The 20,750-nt window shown below is 34.4% G+C and overlaps 1 protein-coding gene across 1 annotated transcript; it reads left to right on the top strand.

Moving 5' to 3' along the window:
- Window positions 1-1,826: 1,826 nt before the first annotated feature.
- On the top strand, window positions 1,827-19,984 carry LOC113510104 (lysine-specific demethylase 4C-like). The gene is made up of 5 exons (XM_052901203.1): window positions 1,827-4,996; window positions 14,243-14,367; window positions 15,111-15,255; window positions 16,300-16,404; window positions 17,703-19,984. The coding sequence occupies exons 1-5, from the start codon at window positions 2,225-2,227 to the stop codon at window positions 17,829-17,831; spliced, it is 3,276 nt and encodes a 1,091-aa protein (XP_052757163.1). The 5' UTR covers window positions 1,827-2,224; the 3' UTR covers window positions 17,832-19,984.
- Window positions 19,985-20,750: the final 766 nt, after the last annotated feature.

The raw sequence follows: 20,750 nt of genomic DNA, 5'->3' as shown, positions 1-20,750 counted from the left end.
ATTAAAAATCATATTAATTTGTATTATAAATGAGAAAGTTTGTATGATATTTTTTATTCTTTCACGCAAAGACTACTTAACGAATTTAAATGAAAGATTAGACTGGCACATTACATACTAACTTAATACATAGGGTTCTTTGTATACTAATACAAGCGGGCGAAACCGTGGGTTACAGCTAGTAAGTAATATTTCTTGGCCTAGTGCTTTACCTTTAAAACAGAGTAGGTTCTTACTTTATTCAACAGTATTTTTTAACATTCATTTATTACATAATATTATTTATTAATTTTTGATTTTAAACCGATATTATAAATATTTTTTTAATTAAAAAGATACATTTTCTGTACCTATTATCACTTTACATTCCTATCAAATGACGCGAGTCGATATTTTACTAGCTTTTATCCGCGATTTTGGCTCTATAGTAAACATACGATTTCAAGTAAACAAATAATAAGAGCTTAAAAATCTCTGATTATAGAAAAAAAAAAAATTATAAACTAGTATTATTAGTACATATATAAGTACGTTATACTGAGTCTATGAATATAACAAACTTTTATGTGTTCAATAAAAAAAAAAGCAGTATTTTTTTTATAAGAGTTTACAGCTCGGTGCAGCATTGTTTACAAATATTACAGTAGTGAGGTGCATAACTGATTAAAGAACATTAGCGTTCACGAGTTTAGTGAGTCATTCTTTGATTTTGCACCTCGCTTTGCCTCACAAGGTCATTGGCTTTTGCGTTGTATACTAGTGATGTATTGTGACTTTGCATGACAGTTATCGCTACTGTCAATGATGATTATTATGTTACTTGTAGAGTATTAGCAAAAATAAAAATCGATACAAAGATAAATTAAATATAGTAAGCAGATACTTATGGAAAGAGAAATTTTTAAGAAACATTAAACATTAAATTGCTTTAAAGTTTTTAAAGCAATTTAATGTTTAATGTTTCTTAAAAATGTTTAGCCATGAAAAATAACAGACAGATAATTTGTGACAACCCTGCTGTATTGTTTGTTGTAATAAGTGTAACAAATATAAACAACGAAATAAGCAACCTTGAATAAGTAAACTAGTACGGCCGTATATGCACTGTTTAGTAATTAATCTTATTAATAGGTATAATAAAATTGTAGTTCGATGATATTCCTAGAATCTTATAATAGCAAAAGTTTGTAATTTGTTTGGTTGTTTATGTGTTTGTTGCAACATCATGCAAAAAAACTGTTACACCAAATTGGATGGACTGTGTAAACCACACAGTTGTGTTTTTGATAGTCTAACTTAAAATCCGGTGTATGTTTTATTTCGATACGTCATCTAGAAGTGGTATATTTGATTGTCTTTCCTATTTTCAAAATCCACGCTTATGAAAGTAAAAGGCATAATGTATTAAAAAAAGTAAGTATAAATAAATTAATAATAAATATAAAAATTTCTTTAGTGAGACAACCCTATTATATCGATTGTGGAAATGAGATAGACAGCGAGTCTCGAGTTGAGTGAGCGAAACTGACGTCGTAACGCATACCGAATTCCGATTCCGAATTGTGAGTTTGTGTTGTTATGTGTTATCATTGACTTCGCGGAATAAAAACACCGTGTTGCCGCTATTGATTGAATTTAACTATGGCGGCCCCTACAAATGGTAGCGGCAATTTAGTTGAAGAATTCGAGGAGTCTTTTGAGGTAAGCGAAATATTCACAATTATGAGATTATTCATTGTTATAAAACCAAAATTGTATTGCTAACCTCTATGTGTATAAATAAGTTTGTATTGACATCTGTCAAATTTTGCTGCCAACATTACGAATGTAATCGCACTGTGCCCAGTGTTGCTGTTAGTTGAAGCTTCGTAAGTGAAATTGAATAATACACACCGAAAATACTATCAACTGTCGTGTCTACGTGACCTCTTTTCGAATATGCGGCTTCAACTACACTTCGATTTGTTTTCGGCTATTTTGTTGCAAGCCCAGCGCATCTCATTCAATTTAAGTCGGCCATTTTAGTGATAATGTTTCCTATTATTACGAAAGTGTAATCGCGTGTTTTCTAACTCAATTAATGAACAAGAAACGTTAATTTATTGTGTTATAATAAATTAAGTGACAATAAGGATTACAGTGTCGGACAAAATGGTGTAATAGGTTGAAATCGTGTTTAAGATTTTGTTGTTGATTTTGTGTATGGTGATTTGATAAAAAGACAATGTCTTCGCTCGGCGATGACGCTGCTGGATCCTCAGGGGGCATGGCCATACAGGTTTTTCGCCCCACGTGGGAAGAATTCAAGGATTTTAACAAATATGTACAGTATATGGAGTCAAAAGGTGCACACAAGGCTGGACTCGCAAAAGTGATCCCGCCGCCTGAATGGGTCCCAAGGAAGGCTGGATACGACCTGGACCAGCTGAACGTGACGATCCCCTCGCCAATATGTCAGGTAGTCACTGGCAAACAAGGTTTGTTTCAACAAATTAATATCCAAAAGAAGTCAATGACTGTAAAACAGTTCGCGGTGCTTGCAAACTCGGCAAAATACTGTACGCCGCGGCACACTAGTTTCGATGATTTGGAAAGGAAGTATTGGAAGAATGTGACATATGTGGCGCCTATATACGGGGCAGATGTGAATGGCAGTATCACAGATCCTGATGTTAAGGAGTGGAATATAAATAATTTAGGAACAATTTTAGACTTTGTCAACTCTGACTATGGTATTGAAATAGATGGAGTCAACACAGCATATTTGTATTTTGGAATGTGGAAGACCACATTTGCATGGCACACTGAAGATATGGATCTATATTCAATAAACTATCTACACTTTGGAGATCCTAAAACTTGGTATGCGATTCCACCGGAACATGGTAAACGGTTTGAGAGGATTGCTGCAGGATTCTTTCCAACATCGGCAAAAACCTGTCAAGCATTTCTACGCCACAAAATGACATTGATATCGCCACAAATTCTAAAACAGTATTCAGTTCCCATTAATAAAATAACACAAGAGGCTGGGGAGATTATGATAACATTCCCATATGGATACCATGCTGGTTTTAATCATGGGTTTAACTGTGCAGAGTCTACTAACTTTGCTGCACCACGATGGGTAGAATATGGGAAACGAGCAACCCAGTGCACTTGCAGTAATGATATGGTAAAAATATCCATGGATACTTTTGTTAAGCGATTTCAGCCTGATCGTTACGAACTCTGGTTAAAGGGCCAAGATATAGGGTGTCACCCAGAACAGCCAGAGAAAATGGTTCCAGCACCACATCCCTCTGGCCAGGATATTCTGTGTAATAAGAACAACACAGAATTGCCTGAATCCTTTATCATAGCTGAAGAAGAGGGAAGTAAAAAGAAGAAACGCCACCCTCTGCATTTGAAACGAGCGATGGCTAGTAAGAGCATCTCAGAAGGAGCAATAGCTGTTTCTATACTTGGCCATGATGTCATGGATGATGATGAAATGACAATGGCTGAAGGCGATTTAGACATGATGACATCTATGAAAAGACCAAATATGCCCATGGAACCTGATGATACCCAATTAGATGTTCTAGAGGATATTTGGCTGAAAGGTGATGAAATGGAGCCATCAGAAGCTCAGCTACCTGATGTTGGGTACATGGATTCTGATAAAGACTCTGATTATGAGGCTCCAAATACAAAGAAGAGTTCTAAGATTAGGAAAAAGAGAAAAGAGAGTGTTAAAAAGGAGAAGATAAAGAAAGAAGATGACACAGAAATAAAAAATGAAATAGAAGATGGTGGATCTAAGAAAAAGGTCAGTGCTAAACCAAAGGGCCGTAAAATAAGGGCTAAGAAGTTTTCTGAAAAGGATATAGAAAGTATGGCAGCTGTTGTGTCTAACTGGGAGTCACCACCTCATGTTGAGGAATGCAGCCCTAAGCCAGACGAGAAACCGGATTTTACTGATCCACTATGTACTGCAACTATTATTCCACCTTTGGAAAAACCACAAGTAGAGACTAACCTGCCAGAAGTCAAGAAGGAAAGAAAGAAACGGAAACTAAAGGATGAGAGTGAGAAAAAAGATAAACCTAAAAAGGAAAAAATGCCAAAAGAGCCCAAAGCAAAGAAGGATAGCGAAGATGGCAAACAAGAGAAGAAACCACGAAAGCCTCGTGCACCCAAGAAAGTGAACAACTTTGAGTACAATTCTCCACTACAACCAGTTATGGGGAGTCTGTACAATTCCTATACTGGCACACAACCTGAACTCTTCCAAACGCACCCATCCGATACCTCTAAGTTAGGCAAAGCTAAACCGGTACCTATACTTAAACCAAAAGCTCCGAGCACAGCTATATCTTCAACAAATCCACGAATCATCACACATGCCTCCAAACCGGTTATTTCACCATCCAAACCAGTTATTTCACCCTCCAAACCACATTATTCCTTATCAGGATTGAAGTCTCAATCGCCCGCAAAAACTTCAGAGAAGCCCTACTCTGGTCTGCTTCTGGACGCGAATTTGCGTGTACCCACCATTGTACCGCCAATAAATAAAGACCCTAACGCCTTTCAAGGTGAATTCCGTAAATTTATGGACACTAAACAGAGAACAGAGTCAGCCATTATAAACGCCAAGCAGTACAGCCAGCCAAGAAGCGATCGACTAAAGACTGATCGTTCGAAGAACGATAGAGTTATGGTAGAACCGGTAGAACCAACCCCACCGCCCACTACATCGAGGACGCAAGACTGGCCCATGCCTGTTGGGCAATACAACGATGCGATATTCGTCAACAACTCTCCCTTAGACTTTAGCAGTTACACACAAAGCAATGAGCGAGGGCACACTCAGGTACACTCCAACGACAGAGAGTGGAGAAGCAACCAGCCGAACTACCGGCAACCTTACCAGAACGCTCCAATGTTTGGTACGCCGAATATGGACTACTATAGGAACCAATTTCAACCACCATGGTATGGTTACCAGAAATAACTTAGTGCAGTATTAAGTTAGTGTACTAATATGGGGGATAGATGTCGGAGGCAGCATGCTAAGATATTATATTTTGTAAATATTGCATCAAATTATGGAATATATTTGAATATATCTATACACAGACTAAAGACTAAATCATTAACAATACAGCCTTTTCAGTGTTATAAGGTTATATTTAGAAAATGGAATATTTTTGTCCAAAAAAATAAATAGCAATATCTGTAAACAGTGAATGTTCTATATAAGCAACTTCTCTATAAACAATATTCTTTATATTTTATTTATTCTGCTCAGTTTACTTAGTAAAAAAAATAAGTAAAAATATTTTCCGGACTGTAAGTATTTTTATACTCCTTTTTTCCCTGTAATCAACTTTTTCCAATAAGAAACTTTTTTTTTTATTGTAATAGCTTCAAATGAGTTGCTTATATAGAGCTTTCACTGTATTATAGATGTGTGGTTCAGGCATAGTGTGGACCACCTCATTCTCTTACAATATCCATGGGAAACCATGGGTATTGTAAGAGAATAAGGTGACTAAGGGAGCTTAATGGTCTAGGGACGAGGAGTAGTGTCCCTCTTAAGACATTACCAATGTATAAGGATATAATTTTATAATAATTTTGACTTAAATACTTAAGTGTATTAGAAATTTAGTTAATATTGGCCCTTAGAGTGAAGATTTCGATTCTATATTTAAATTTAAATTTTAAAGATAGATTTATAAAAATGACAATTAATCCCAATGTTTAGCAACCATTTTTGGCAAGTGCAATCTCTGTCTATCTTCAGTGGACCTTTTAAGTGTGCTTTTAACTTCCAGTCACTATTAAAGCCATGTTCTCAACACATAGAGGGATCATTTATAAAGCACTTTTTTTTAGACATGTCTTTTTGATGTTTTTAAATGTTTGGCAAGATTGTGTCCCACAAAAAATGAACTTCATATGTCACAAAATCAGTTCATATGATTTAAAATGACTTTTTCTGTTTAAATATTAATAATAAAATTTTTGTTTAAATATTTATTTAATAAAAACCATGTATCTAATATAGATAGATAGATACTCTTTATTGTTTCCTCCAAAAGATTACAATAGTAAACTTATTATAAATATAAATAATTATAAGAAATAATCAGAATGAGAAAACAATGGGCGACCTTATTGCTAAGAGCGATCTCCTAATATACCTAATTGTTATTTATTGTAGACCTCAAAAAGGCATATTATTGATAAAATATGTATATTGTAAGACATTGTATTATACACCCATAATGAACAATAAAAATAATCAATAAATAATATATATATATTTAAATAAATAAAGCTTAATAATAGTAAAAAAAAAACTATCTTAAATTGTGACAAAATCAGTAATTTTTATTTAGCTAAACTACTGGTAGCGATTTTTATAAAATTTCAATTAAACCAATCTCTAAGTATAATATATATTTAAGATGAAAAAAAAAAATCCAAAATGGTTTACAACTAATGGAGTTATGACAGTTACAAACATAGAAAAATATATTCAAATTGAGAACTTCCTTCTTTTTTAAATCAGCTAAAAAGGTCACTGAAACTAAACAGAATAGACAGAGAAAGATAAAATTTGAAACAAATCTGGCCATGTTCCATTTTACTGCTAACATTCCCTGACTCAGTTTTTAGCTTTTTTTTTTCTATGTACAGACATGGGACCTCGACAGTTTTATTATAATTATTGTGTCATTTGAATTGATTTTAAATTTGGAATCTAACACTGGAAAGGTTTCACACAATTTGACTGTTTATAATCTTGTGATTGCAAGTCCAATAAAAACTAGTAAATAAAAAAAAAAAAGAAATTGTTTATGATTTAGTTTTCAAACTGTATATGAGAATACAATGTCTATGGCATTATGGTGTTCTAATTTTGTTTTTTTTTTTTTAATAACTACTTTTTAATATGCTGCCTTAACGTTTTGCTTCATAGTACTATAATTCAGTTTTAAATGGATGTGTAAGTAAAATGGTTTTTTTCTATACTCAACATAATTAGTAAAAGTTCTTGGCGTTTTCTTTTATCATGATAAAAAATAGGCTTATATACCTAATGGGGTAGTCCTAGGTATTTTTTTTAATGAATGACAATGAAGTGGTTGATCCTGCCTGTGCTAACATACAGACATGAACAGACAGAAATGAAATATATGAAAAGACAGGTCAGTTAGCCCATCATGATGAATATACCTAGAATTCAGCATGATGGTTTCCAGGGGCTACCAAGAGGTCGACCTAATTGGGTATTTTGCTAGCAATTGGGGTCTTAATCTCCAATACTGACAATTTCTTCCCCCTCAGTCATTCAGGTATTATTAATGGGTGATAATGTTATGGTAACCCTGCCAGCGCTATCGGTATACGCTGGTGGGGCACCACTGAGGGATGACAGCTGGTTAGTTGGTCCATCGTGAGGAATTCATAAAGATTGAACTAAGACAGATTCTACAAAGGCAACTTTCTTTCCCCCAGTGAGAGGCATACGTTGACTACGTATGCCTCTCACTGGGGGAAAGGGATTGTTAGTAATGGGGTTAATAGATAGCGCAGGCGGGGTTACCATTCCATTATCATACATAAAAAAAAAATAGTAACCAATTACTATCGTCATATATATTAGGAGGGCCTATGCTTGTTTGCCACCTCAGTGTTATATTTTTTTTAAATTACAATATATTTAAAAAAAAAAACTACTAATACTCTTTGTCTCTTCTATGTTTAAATGATAAAAAAAATCGAAGACTGTTTACTAAATATGTAAAGTATATAAAAAAAAAAACTGATAAATGTTGTGTGGTGGTAGCAAGTAACAATGTTAATAAATTTAAAAAAAAATTACTAGAGATACATGGATCTCATTTACATTACAAAGGTCAATCTTGAGTAGGGTTAACATCCGTTACGAAATTTCCGGATTTTCTCTTTTCTAGTTGGACTTTATCCAATATGTTACTTCGACCGAATGGATCGATCTTGACCACTTGAATTTGCATACTGAATTATATACTATGTTGTCTCAATAATAAAGTCTGTTATACATTGAAAGAGGATAACGATAATAAGGCATTGTAGATAGTTTAGTGTTTAACAAACGGACAAATACATTGGTATATATGTATACTGCTGCACATTGAATATTGTAAATTTGACCTATTTTGTAATTTAATAGAATTACAACCTTATGTTACTGCTAATTGGGGTCATATTGCATTGTCAGTTATAATTCATCGCTGATTTCTATACTTATCAGTACAGTCAGCAGCCTAAATGTTCTATAAATAAATAAATGAATGACAATTTTTTTTTTTAATTTCACATATTTTCCTGCAGATTCTTCTCAATAAAAAGCACGCGACGTAAATTCGCTTGTATTTACCGGTTTTAAGGATACTTTTCCCCTGTCAGTGTGGTTTCATACGAAATTTTGTTAAATTAAGCATACTTTTTCTGTAAAAAATATGAAGTCCAATAAATATATACTTGAAATAGATAAAAATTAAATGCTGGCTGTACATTTCTGTTATAGAAAAAAAAAAAGTATTTTAGATCGAATTATGACTTGAACGAAACGGCTTCCAACCAAGCCAAATTTTTTTTTTTATATATGCAATATATTCGATAGCAGGCAAAACGAATAAGCTACGCAGCTTTATAGTATAGTAATTCACTATTTGAAACTAACAATATGTTTGTTTGTATCTACTTTTCTCTATTATCATAAATTTGAATCCGATTTTTTTAGAAAATCATTATAAGAAATTAATTCTCAGAACTGATCACACTATATATAATGCTGTTCTCAAAAAATCGGATCGTATTTTGGGCTTTTAATTTGTTTGCGTATACCATGGTCAAATGATGAATTCATCTGCATATTTTTTTTAAATTCTATTTTATTGTTTAAGTATCTTTTTTTTTACAACTTAGAATGGCAAACAAGCTGACAGCCCACCTGATGGAAAGTAGTAACCGTCGCTTATACACATGAGCAGTAGCATGGACATAACAGAGTATACTGTCTCACCCATGATACCTCCCATGCGTTGCCATTCCTGAGGACTCGGGTGTTATTCCTCTGTACCCAGTAAATTCACGCCATATCCCACCCTTCAAACGGAAACACAGCCATGCAAACACAACTACTTCACGGGTTGATCTTTATTTTTTATTGTAATGGCGAATAAATACCTATTCAATATCAAATATGCGATTACAATGGAGATGATTCTGATAATGTGTCGCATATTTTATTATAATTTACTTTTAAATTACATAAAAATACATAAATTTTGGGGAATAATTTCAATAAATTTGAAGCACCTGGCTTAGTTTTGTTGCACTCCAAAATCAGAAAGAATAAACATACATACATACATACATATCTGTCACGCCTGTCTCCCATTAGGGTAGGCGAAAATAATAAACCTGCCTTTAAATTAAGTAGTCTTTAAATTTTAAGAGATTTTTACAAGCGTGTTATTCTAAATTCATGTGCATTTCTTTTTTTTTTTATCATATTTTCCCAAATTGTGACTTTTCATTTTTATTCGATGATTTTCTATACACACGTTGATCTAATAGTAAAAATTGTAAGGGAAAATATGTAGAATGAATTCAAAATATTTTGAGAATTAGAATCGAGACTATGGTATACGCATATACGTCATCGTATCCCCATACTTGTATTATAGTTTTATCAATATTTTGACTGATTTTTAATTAATTTGAATCACATTTCTACGTTTGTAAGTAATATTTCCACAAAATTAGATAATTTGTTGGAAGCTTTACTATACTTACACAATGTATTAGATTAAGTTTTTAAAAGAAATCTAAGTTATCAATCTTTGTTTATGAACGTTGAACATTTGAATTTGGAACATGTACTCCAATTGTGACCATATATATGGGCATAGATAATTTTAATATAAAAAAAAAAAAAATTCTTTTCTGTTTGTATTATTTTAGTGTCCTTAAACAATATTTGTCAAGATTTAAATAAATGGTCGATTGAAAACGAAGGAGAGAAAAATCTCAAAGTTATGGTTTTTTTTTTTTTGTAATAAAATATAATAGACACTAGAATAATATAAATAATACCTGTCCGAATAACATTGCCGTGTGATAAATAAAATTGTGTGTTTAAATAAAGTTTGTTTGTTTGATAAAAAAATATGTGAAAGTTTAAACGTTTTGAGTGAAATGTGATTTTGTGCACAAATGACTGATTGAATAGTTAAAAAATCCAAGGCTGGATTGCTGTCACATATGGATAATTTTTTTCATAGTTCCTACAATAATAGTAAATTTTGTTATAGGCTGCGTTATATTGTGTGTTTAAATATTTTTTTGATTTTTAGTAGTTTAAATAAATTTGCGGTGGATTCTCTTTAGTTTTATGTAAATTTTGTCAAAAACTCGAATTGTTATAATTATTAAAAAAAAAAAATGGAGTTTTCTTTTATCGCTTGTCACTTTTGTACTTGGCAAAATAATGTTAGTATGTTTTATAAGGAAAATATAGTGGGGACCACATCCCTACTATAATTTAGGTAGTTGGTGTGACTGTGTGCATTTGTTTATTAGTGTTGTCTTTACTGAGAGTTTCAAAAAGCGATTTTACGCTAATTTTAATAAAGTTCATTTTGTATAAACTGCCAAGTTTAATATTCATCTTGTGTGTGTGTGCGTAATGTTATCAGATTAATAGAGTTTCATTGGCGCCTTATAAGAAATTATATAATTATTTATCTTAATGTGATTCATTTAAAGTTTATTTTTTAATTTGCTGTTTTTTTTTTAAATTTTATTTTGCTGCCAGTCACATTTCACTCAATTGTCAAATAATATGTGTACGCGATGGTATTTGTAGCAGCTATTTGTATTCGAAATCCAGAATTTAAATTGTAAATTGAGATTTAATTATTGATAATAAATTTAATATTATAGCTATTTATATTTAGTCTAAGTGTGGTCACACTAGCGGCGTTCAGCTCGTGTGGCCGCCCGCACGTGTACGCGATACTTAAGTTTGACTTTTTTTCGATTATGTCGAGTCGTCGTGGCAAGAGAACAAAATTATACATTTGTGGTTGAAATAGTTACTTTATAGAGGTTTATTATTGAAATTGAATATTTATCTTCTTTATTGGTTTATTTTTCTATTCATAACGCCATCTAGTACTATCGTTCTACAACTCTAATACTATTTATTACCGATAGATGGCGCTATATGTGGAAATTTAACAAAACCTAATAGACAAAATTTTGTGAAGTGTATGGACTATTTGCAAAATTGAAATTAAGTAAATTGTTTTTATTTTTCTCTTTTTACTTAATAATTGTTTCTTGTACTGACATTTGGAAATAAAGTCGTAACTAATGGTGTCATAAGAAACGGATGTATAAAGTCATGTTTAGTAAATACAGAATCCTATTAGGCTCTTAACCGATTTGACAAGTTTAGTAGTGTAATGCGTTTCATCACAATTATTAATTTTTGTGCAGGAAATGAATGTAAATTGACATACCTTTATTTTATGGTATTTAATGGCGTAAAAATTTTATACGCTCGTAAAAAAATAATTATTTATTTTAATTAATGTTACCAATATTTAAATAACTGGACATCACATAACTTCACTTCCTATATGTGTTATGTAACTTTTTTTTAAGTGTAACAATGTTTGATGAATAAATTATTATATTATTATATAATATTTATTATTATTATTATTATTATTACATATTGCTATCTCTTTCGATTAATATATTAATTGAAAGAGACGGTGCAATTAAATAATGTAAAAATCAAATGGTTAAGAGTCTGTAACACATAGTATATTGTAGATTACATAATAATAATTTAAAACATGTTTTAAATGGAATTAAGAAATAAAACGTTCAATGAAACAATGTTATGTTTTACTAGCAACATCCTACGGCTTTACCCGTGTATATTAGACGTGTATTTATTTTTTTTAATACTATTAAGGTGGCAAATAAGCATACAGCAGGTTTGATGGTAAACGGTCACTTTATTTTTTTTTTTAAATAAGGGATTATGGAATGGTAACCCCGCTTGGGCTATCAGTAGATATATATACATATTTTTTTTAATGGGTGGTAATGGAATGGTAACCCCACCCGCGCTAACGGTATACACCGGCGGGGCACCAGTGAAGGATGATAGGTGAGGATGAAGCAGGTCAGTTAGCCCATCGTGACGAATTCAACAAGAATTGTTCACGTTGGTTTCTAGGGGGAACCACGCGGTGTTCGACCTAATAGGGCAAATTGCTAACAATGGTGCTGTCAAACTCCGTTGCTAACAATCCCTTTCCCCCCAATATATACATATATGTGGTGGGGAACCAGGAGGAAATGATAAGTGACGATGAAGGCAGATCATTTGGTCCATCCTAATGAATTCAACAAGGATTTACTAGTTTCTAGAGGAAACCGCGTGAGGTTGTCTTTATAGGATATATTGTTAGCACGAGCTCTGTTTTTTTTTAATGGGTGATAATGGAATAGGAACCCTGCCTGCGCTATCGGTATACGCTGGCGTGGCACCAGTGAGGGGTGATAGGTGATGAAAGCAGATCAGTTAACTAATCGTGACGAATTCCACTAGAATTAACCATGATTGTTTCTAGGGGGAACCGCGTGGAGGTTGACCTGATAGGGTGCATTGCTAGCAATGAGTCAGTTTGTTTAATGGGTGATAATGGAATGGCAACCCCACCCGTGCCATTGGTGTACACCGATGGGGCATCAGTGAAGGATGCTAAGTGAGGATGAAGCAGGTCAGTTAGCCCATCGTGACGAATCAACAAGAATTGTTCACGATGGTTTCCAGGGGGAACCACATGGAGGATGACCTAATAGAGCATTTTGCTAGCAATGGGGCTGTCAAACTATTGCTAACAATCCCTTTCCCCAGCAATGCGCCTGTTACACTCCATTACGAGCCATTCCTTTCCCTCCTTGGTAAACGGTCACTCTAGCCTCTGAATTAAAGAAAATATATAAAATATCTATAGGTACTAGCGATCCACCATGACTTCGTAGAGGTAAATAGGTAAATTAGCATTTTATAACAGCTTTAATTACATTAATTTGGCCATGTGGTCCAGGTATAGAATGGGCTATGTGTAACGTGAATTTACTGGGTACAGAGGAATAACACCTGAGTCCTCAGGAATGGCAACGCATGGGGGGTATCATGGGCGAAACAGTACACTCTGTTATGTCCACGGTACTGCTCATGTGTATAGGCGACGGTTACCGCTTTCCATCAGGTGGGCCGTCAGCTTGTTTGCCATTCTAAGTTGTATAAAAAAAAAGATTCATTATCATCATCTCTTTGGGTGTTGCTTGAAGAGAACTCTTTTGGAGTTAAGCTCGCCTTTGTACATTTACTTACCTCTGTCATATTTTTTATGTAATCCGATCCAGTTCAAAGTTTCAGAGCTCCCTTCTTGTAAGAACCATTTTTTTTTGGAAACTCCTTCACGTTTCGTGCTGCGCAACTGTGGAACAGGCTACCTGCTGACGTACAGGATAGTCCTTCCATTACTTCCTTCAAGAGAAGACTGAAATCACACCTTTTAACCTATTGTACATGATAATTCTATGCACTTATACATATGTATATATATATATTTATCTATTTTTTATTTACGTATTTATTTATTTATTCACAATTTGTATTTCTTTGTTGTATTTACATTACTTTTACCGGTACCTTTCCTGCACTGGATTACCCGCCAATTAATTATTTTCTCTCTAACTACACTGGGTTGGTTGGAAGAGATCTCTTTCAGAGATAAGTCCTCCTTTGCTAACAAGTTGTTAAACTAATCGCTACATGTATTGTTCAAGTGCAATAAAGAATATATATAAAAAAACATTATCATAGCTGGTGACTGTCCATTGCTCAAAATTGGCCTCTTTCGTAGATTGTCATAAGGAAAAGTCGCGAGCCATCTGCATCTGCTGGTTCTCTGTAATGCGTTTGAGGTCCTCGCTCTATCTAGTGAGGAGAGGGGGGTCGACCTACACCGCGTTTGTTTGTATGAGAGCTCCACTCGAGAACCTTTCCTCCGAATTGGTTGTCGGTTCTTCGAGACTAATGTACATACCTAGGACATGATATTCTCTTTCTACGGTTTCATTGTTGTACGTCCTTTATCAGGCATGCCTCAACGTGCTGACGAAGCAGGAGGCGTCGCCGAGCGTGGAGAAAGAAGAGGTGAAGGTGGAAGTGGAACGGTTCATCGACCTCGCCAGGCAGATGGAGGCGTTCTTCTTGCAAAAGAGGTTTGTTTTAACTTTATTTAAGCGATTAAGGTATTATAATAATTAAATTACTGTGTGGTCCCGGCATAGAATGAGCCACCCCTTCCTTTCCCGTGGGTGTCGTAAAAGGCGACTAAGGGAGGACGAGGGACGAGTAGCAGCGTCCTTCTTAAAACATCTCCGAATCCTAACTGCTGTTGCCAACCCGCCTGCCAAGCGTGGCAACTACTGGCAAAATAGCCCAAGGGGGATAAGCCTCTCCCTTGGGCTATTTTGCCAGTAGTTGCCACGCTTAGCAGGTTCAACAGTGGACAGTTACAGGCTGATACGATGATGAAAAATTATAAAGAGGAAAGACTGTATTTTTTGTATGTATGTTTGTAATGGATAAACTCAAAAACTTCTCAATCGTTTTTAAAAATTCTCTCACGTATAAAAAACTACATTATTTGCAAGTAATACAGGCTATGTATTATTTAAGAAAAAAAAATAGAGATCCCTATGTAAATTACAATAAATTAAAACCAAAGTATCAAAACTTGCTTATTAAACAATTTTTATTTTTTTAATGCAACTTAGAATGGCAAACAAGCTGACGGCCCACCTGATGGAAAGTGTTAACCGAACCACGACCACGTGGAGGTCGACCTGATAGGGTGTATTGCTAGCGTCGTGGTTGTTAAATCTCATTACTAACAATCCCTTTCCCCTCATATTACCCACTCCTATTATAAATAGAGATATTAATTAAAAACTATCACCAGATTCCTGCTATCAGCCATGAAGCCTGAACTCCTCGTCAAGGAGGACAACAATGAGTTGAAATGCGAGCTCCAGCGTAAAGAAGAGTTACTCAGGCGGCACTACGACAAGATCAGCCAGTGGCAGAATTTGTTAGCTGACCTGCAGGTAAAGGAAATTAAATAGACAAAAAATAATAGCAGTTAGCGGATCTCGCCCTAGTATGGGCCACACCTTCCTTCCCCGTGGGTGTAGTAAGAGGTGACTAGGGGAACTTAAAATTAAATAGGGAAAAAGTAATAGGAAAGTAGTGCCGTGCGGTCCCGCCATAGAATGGACCACCCCTTCGTTCCTCGTGGGTGTAGTAAGAGGTGACTAGGGGAACTTAAAATTAAGTAGAGAAAAAGTAATAGTAAAGTAATGCCGTGCGGTCCCACCATAGAACGGCGCACCCCTTCCTTCCCCGTGGGTGTAGTAAGAGGTGACTAGGGGAACTTAAAATTAAATAGAGAAAAAGTAATAGTAAAGTAATGCCGTGCGGTCCCGCCATAGAATGGACCGCCCCTTCTCCATGGGATTCGTAAGAGGCGACTAAAGAACTTAATGCACGATAGATGGGGAGCAGCGTCCCTTTTGAAACGTCACCAAAGTCTAACTGCAGTTGCTAACTCGCGTGCTAAAAGTGGCAACTACTGGTAAAACATCCCAAGGGGGTGGGGCGGCATTGGGGTCGATTCTATGGCTCCATTTTACTATATCTATTTCTTAATTTTATACTTAAATTTAGCGAAATGAATGAATGAATGAATGAATGAGTATACTTTACTTGCATTATACAATATAGGGAATAAGCAAGACAATTTACAAACACAACGATACAGTTGTATAAGTACAGTGAGGCGGTCTTATTGCTGAGAGCGATCTTTTCAAGACAACCTTAAGGTAATGGACTAATTGTTGTACAAGTAGGTATTATAGTGCTGTATAATTAAAAAAGCATATTTTATAAACTAACCTTGTTATTTATAAAAACATCAAACCTATTATAAACTTAATTTAGCTAATATTTTAGGTCAAAATTTTGGTGAAAAAGTGAATGATTACTATATGGCTAGGTACCATATATTTATATATTTTCTATGAAGCGGGCCATTAGCCTGTCATTCCAAGTAGTAAACCAGACTGGACTATACATGTCGCGACATGTTCCAGGGACATACAGTATACAATAAATGCCAACAGCAGAGCGCGCAGCCCGGCATCCAGCAGGCCCCGTCGCCGCGGCAGCAACCTCCCAACGTGCAGCAGACAGTTCAGGTGAACTAACCTTTGCTTCACCATAACGATAAGAGGGGAAGGGATTGTTAGTAGTGAGGTAGGTAACAGCCCTATTGCTAGTAATATACCCTATCAAGTCGACCTCCTAAAAACCATCATGTTTTTTTTATTAATGGATGATAATGAAATGGTAACTTCGCCTATGATATCGGGATACGCTGCTGGGGCACCAGTGAGAAGTGATAGGTGAGAATGAAAAGGCAGGTCAGTTAGTCCATTGTGACGAAGTCTGCCAGCATGATGGCTTCCAGGAGGAACCACGTGGAGATTGATCTGGCCAGGTTATATTGCTAGCAATGGGACTAGTATAGTTCGCGTTGCTAACAATCCCTTCTCCTCCTACCATAATTTTTAATTCCTGTAGAATTCATTACGATGGGCTGATGTGCTTTCTTCCTCACCTATCAGCCCTGACTGGTGCCTCGCCAACGTGTGTCGATAGTGCAGGCGGGGTTGACATTCTGTTATCACACATAAAAAAAAAACTTTTGTTACAGAGGAATAACACCCGAGTCCTCAGGAATGGCAACGCATGGGGGGTATCATGTGCGAAACAGTATACTCTGTTATGTCCATGGTACTGCTCATGTCTATAGGCGGCGGTTACCACTTTCCATCAGGTGGGCCGTCAGCTTGTTTGCCATTCTAAGTTGTATAAAAAAAAAGTTCTCTTTTAAGACTTCAGCCATCAAAGAAAAATTTGGGTAACAAATAAAATTTGATGGCTGAATTACATGAAATTCCAGGTGGGCCACCATCAATCCGATAAGCCACAAATTTATTTGGTATTCAAATTTGCATAAAAATATGTTATTCTTGCTTAATTATTTATAATATATTATGTATTAGTGAGAGGGGAAGAGAGGGTTGACACAGTGTATCAAATGTTAAAGATCTTTATTGTATTGTAAAAATCTTTATTGTATATAACTCAGATTAAATACTAGTAAATGATTTAGTATACAATGGCGGACTTATCCCATAAAGGGATCTCTTACAGTCAACCTTTGAGAAGCTGAAAGAAAACTGTAGAATGTATAAGGGTAATAACTGTACAATTAAAGATAAACTAAATAATACCCAGTAAAAAAAAAAAATTGAATATATAACACAATAAAAACAGCTCTATATACCTACATATGTAAATAATAAAAGTAAATTAATAATAATATAACATTAATAAATAAAAACTTATACACATACACATATCTCTCATAGATCTCATACTAATCTTTTGCTATATCCACGTTTATGTTAAATATCTTTTTTTATTGCAGGCGCAACAAATGGCCGCCGCGGCCGCCGCGCAACAAGCAGCGTTGCAGCAACAGGCAGCGTTGCAGCAACAGCAGGTACAGCGGCCCCCGCACCCGCCCGCCTACCCCGCCAGCGTGCCCAGGCGGTAGGGGTGGCGGTAGTAGGCTTTGGGTAGTACATATCCGGCTCGAAGGACCATGGGATTGTCAATAATCTGCGAATTGTCAATATGATTGGAATCTTATTATGAGCGTTCCAAATCTGTCAGTTTTACAGGTGTAATCGAGCGACCTAGCAAATTGGCAAGGAAAGCATAGACAAAATAGATACCATTTTTAAAGGATCCTCGTACACGAATATGACTTTTTGTTTTTTAACTACGTGACGTAGTATTTTTTGCAAAAAGTGTTCCCTGTCTACACAGTAACTAAATTTCAGATTGTTTTATCAATTTAGTCGAATGGCGAGTAGTTTAGTTAGTATAGATTATAATCGACTAAAATGTCTTACTTTACTTACTTACTTACTACTCATAAATGTTTAGTTACTAAATTCTTACAACTCAACTAAATTACCGAAAGAGTTGGGTTTAAAAAAAAAAAAGATTTCTTAATCTCTAAATATCTTTATTTAGAGATTGACAATTGAAATTACAATACTAAGATTAATTGACGTACAGACAGATAGGCAGACACTATGCTAATATTGGATTCTTTTCTCTAGTTAGCTACTAAATTTCGAAATTCTAAAAATTTATGTTTTTTTTTTCTGAAATGTAAAATAATCACTTAGTAACGTCGAATTCTAGCTTCTAGGCGACAAATACAAATAATGAAGTCTGTTCTGAGGCGTTATTTCACTAACTCTTCCCGTAAATTAAAATTTCTATTTGATATTACACCGAATGCCTTTATTCTAACAATCGTTATGAGCTGCATTTCTAATAGATTTGAAAAAAGAAATAAAAAAGAGAGAAAGAAAGAAATATTTTTAAGTAAACTTTGATTTAAGTATTTTTGAATAGTCATTTTATTCATTACCGCCCATTCGGAACGCAGTTTTAGCCAAGAAGACCGGGCAAAAAACTCGACTGTTGCTTTTTTCAAATAGTTTAATTTTATAAATAATGATTTGTGTGAATACAAACATATTAAACAGTAGGTATTAGATTATAAAATGTAAAATATGTTGAATTAATAACTAAAAATTATTTTACATTCATGATATAATTTTATCATTCAATTTCATTCAATCATCCATTAAATAGAAATTTCAAGAAACTATCAAATTAAAGTAATAGGTTTACGAGATAGGTTTAAAGAAATGGCGCGTTAGGACGCCATTATGTTTGAATTTGATTCAAAATTGAAATGGTCACAAGCATAATTACAGTATAGAAAAAATATTACTACATAAGTAAGATGGACGATTTACAACATACACTTTGTATGACGTATTTACAAAGTACGTCTCACTACTATGTTGAAGAAAAAAAAACTATCTGTCACATTTTGGCGGGAATAATAATAAAAATAACAGATTACATTAACATTTCCTTTGTCTTGTACAGAGTAGCGTTATTTTACCGCGGAAACACGCGTAGACAGATTTGACTTTTTTTTTTAGGTTAGATCAACCTATTTGTGTGTTTTTTTCTATAATTGCATAATAATAAGCAGGTATTCAATTTATGATTATTTCAAAGCTTAATGAATTAAAAAAAGTTTATTATTGTATCTAATCACGTGATATCAATTTACAGTAAATTAACGCATGCGAAATGGAGGCATATTGAGGTAGATTCAGACGCGCCATTTTTTCAATTTACCTCTTAATCTAATATTTTGATAATTTCGGGAAATTACTTATTTTATTAGCTATCATAAACTAAAATTACAATAATTTTCATCTGAATCTATTAGAAAATTAGTTCGTATTGGTCATTACAATAAAGAATTCGCTGTAATGTCAAATTACAACAAGGACATCTCTTGCCCGCCGAATGATGCGTGGGCGGGCGAGGTAGGGGCCTCGGGGTATACCCCACTACCCCGGCTTCAACTCCGGAGGCGACGACCTCCCGGTCGCTGGGTTTTTCAGCCGGCATACACTGGTGGTCTGTGTATGCCGGCGTCAAATTGAAATTTTTATTACATATAGAAATAAGTTTAGAGAGATGGCGCCTCGGAATTAATTTTATTTCATTCATTTTGTAAGTTTAAGTTACAATTAAAATTTATATGTTTCTTTTTTAATTTGTGTTCATTGTAAAATGTTGTAAATATATTTTTATTTTACATTATTATTTTTGTTTGATTTTATTTTTTTTTCATCCTAATTTTTAATAAAGTTCGAATAAATCGAGTTTTATTTATTTAATTACTTTTATTTTATTTTTTGTAACATTAATGAGGTACATAATTATAAAAAAAAAATAAAAACTATTGCATTTAGTGCCAAAAACAAATGTTTGGGAAACTGCATTTTTGTAAAGGGAGTTTTGGACGACGGAATTTAGACTAAGGATCAGAAAAGTTTAATAATGGATATTGGTAGATGAAGGCCAGATAGCGGAAAAGGTATTACAATATATTCATTACATTTGGGAATTTGTTATTAAGAATATTCTGGAAATAGCTGAATTCCTATTATAAATTTCAAATTTTTTACATCGATAAATTTGAATCAAATGGAACACGCATCTTTTATAAACTGTGTTCAGTGTCGCCAGCTATTTACTTATTTTTCACGTTATACTAAATCGAAGTTCCGCATACTTTTTTTTTTATAAAATACGGCGTAAACGAGCATGTCTTTCGCCTGATGGTAAGTAATTACCACTGTCCACAGACACCCAACATTTTGAACTTTCTAATCCCAACATCGAACTGATATAATTTGACTGAACTGTAGTAGCGACCTGCCTCGCATGGTTTCGTTTATGACTAGGGGTGGGTAATATATAACAATGGGGGGAAAGGGATTGTTAGTAATAGAGACTGAGAATCCCATTGCTAGCAATATACCCAACAAGGTCGACCTCCTCGCGGTTCTCCCTGGAAACTATC

The sequence above is a fragment of the Galleria mellonella genome, unplaced genomic scaffold (assembly GCF_026898425.1).
Source record: "Galleria mellonella isolate WM207_F2 unplaced genomic scaffold, CSIRO_AGI_GalMel_v1 utg778, whole genome shotgun sequence".
Classification (NCBI taxonomy): Eukaryota; Metazoa; Arthropoda; class Insecta; order Lepidoptera; family Pyralidae; genus Galleria; species Galleria mellonella.
Note: the sequence above shows the minus strand (reverse complement) of the source record. Positions and strands in the feature narration are given on the sequence as shown.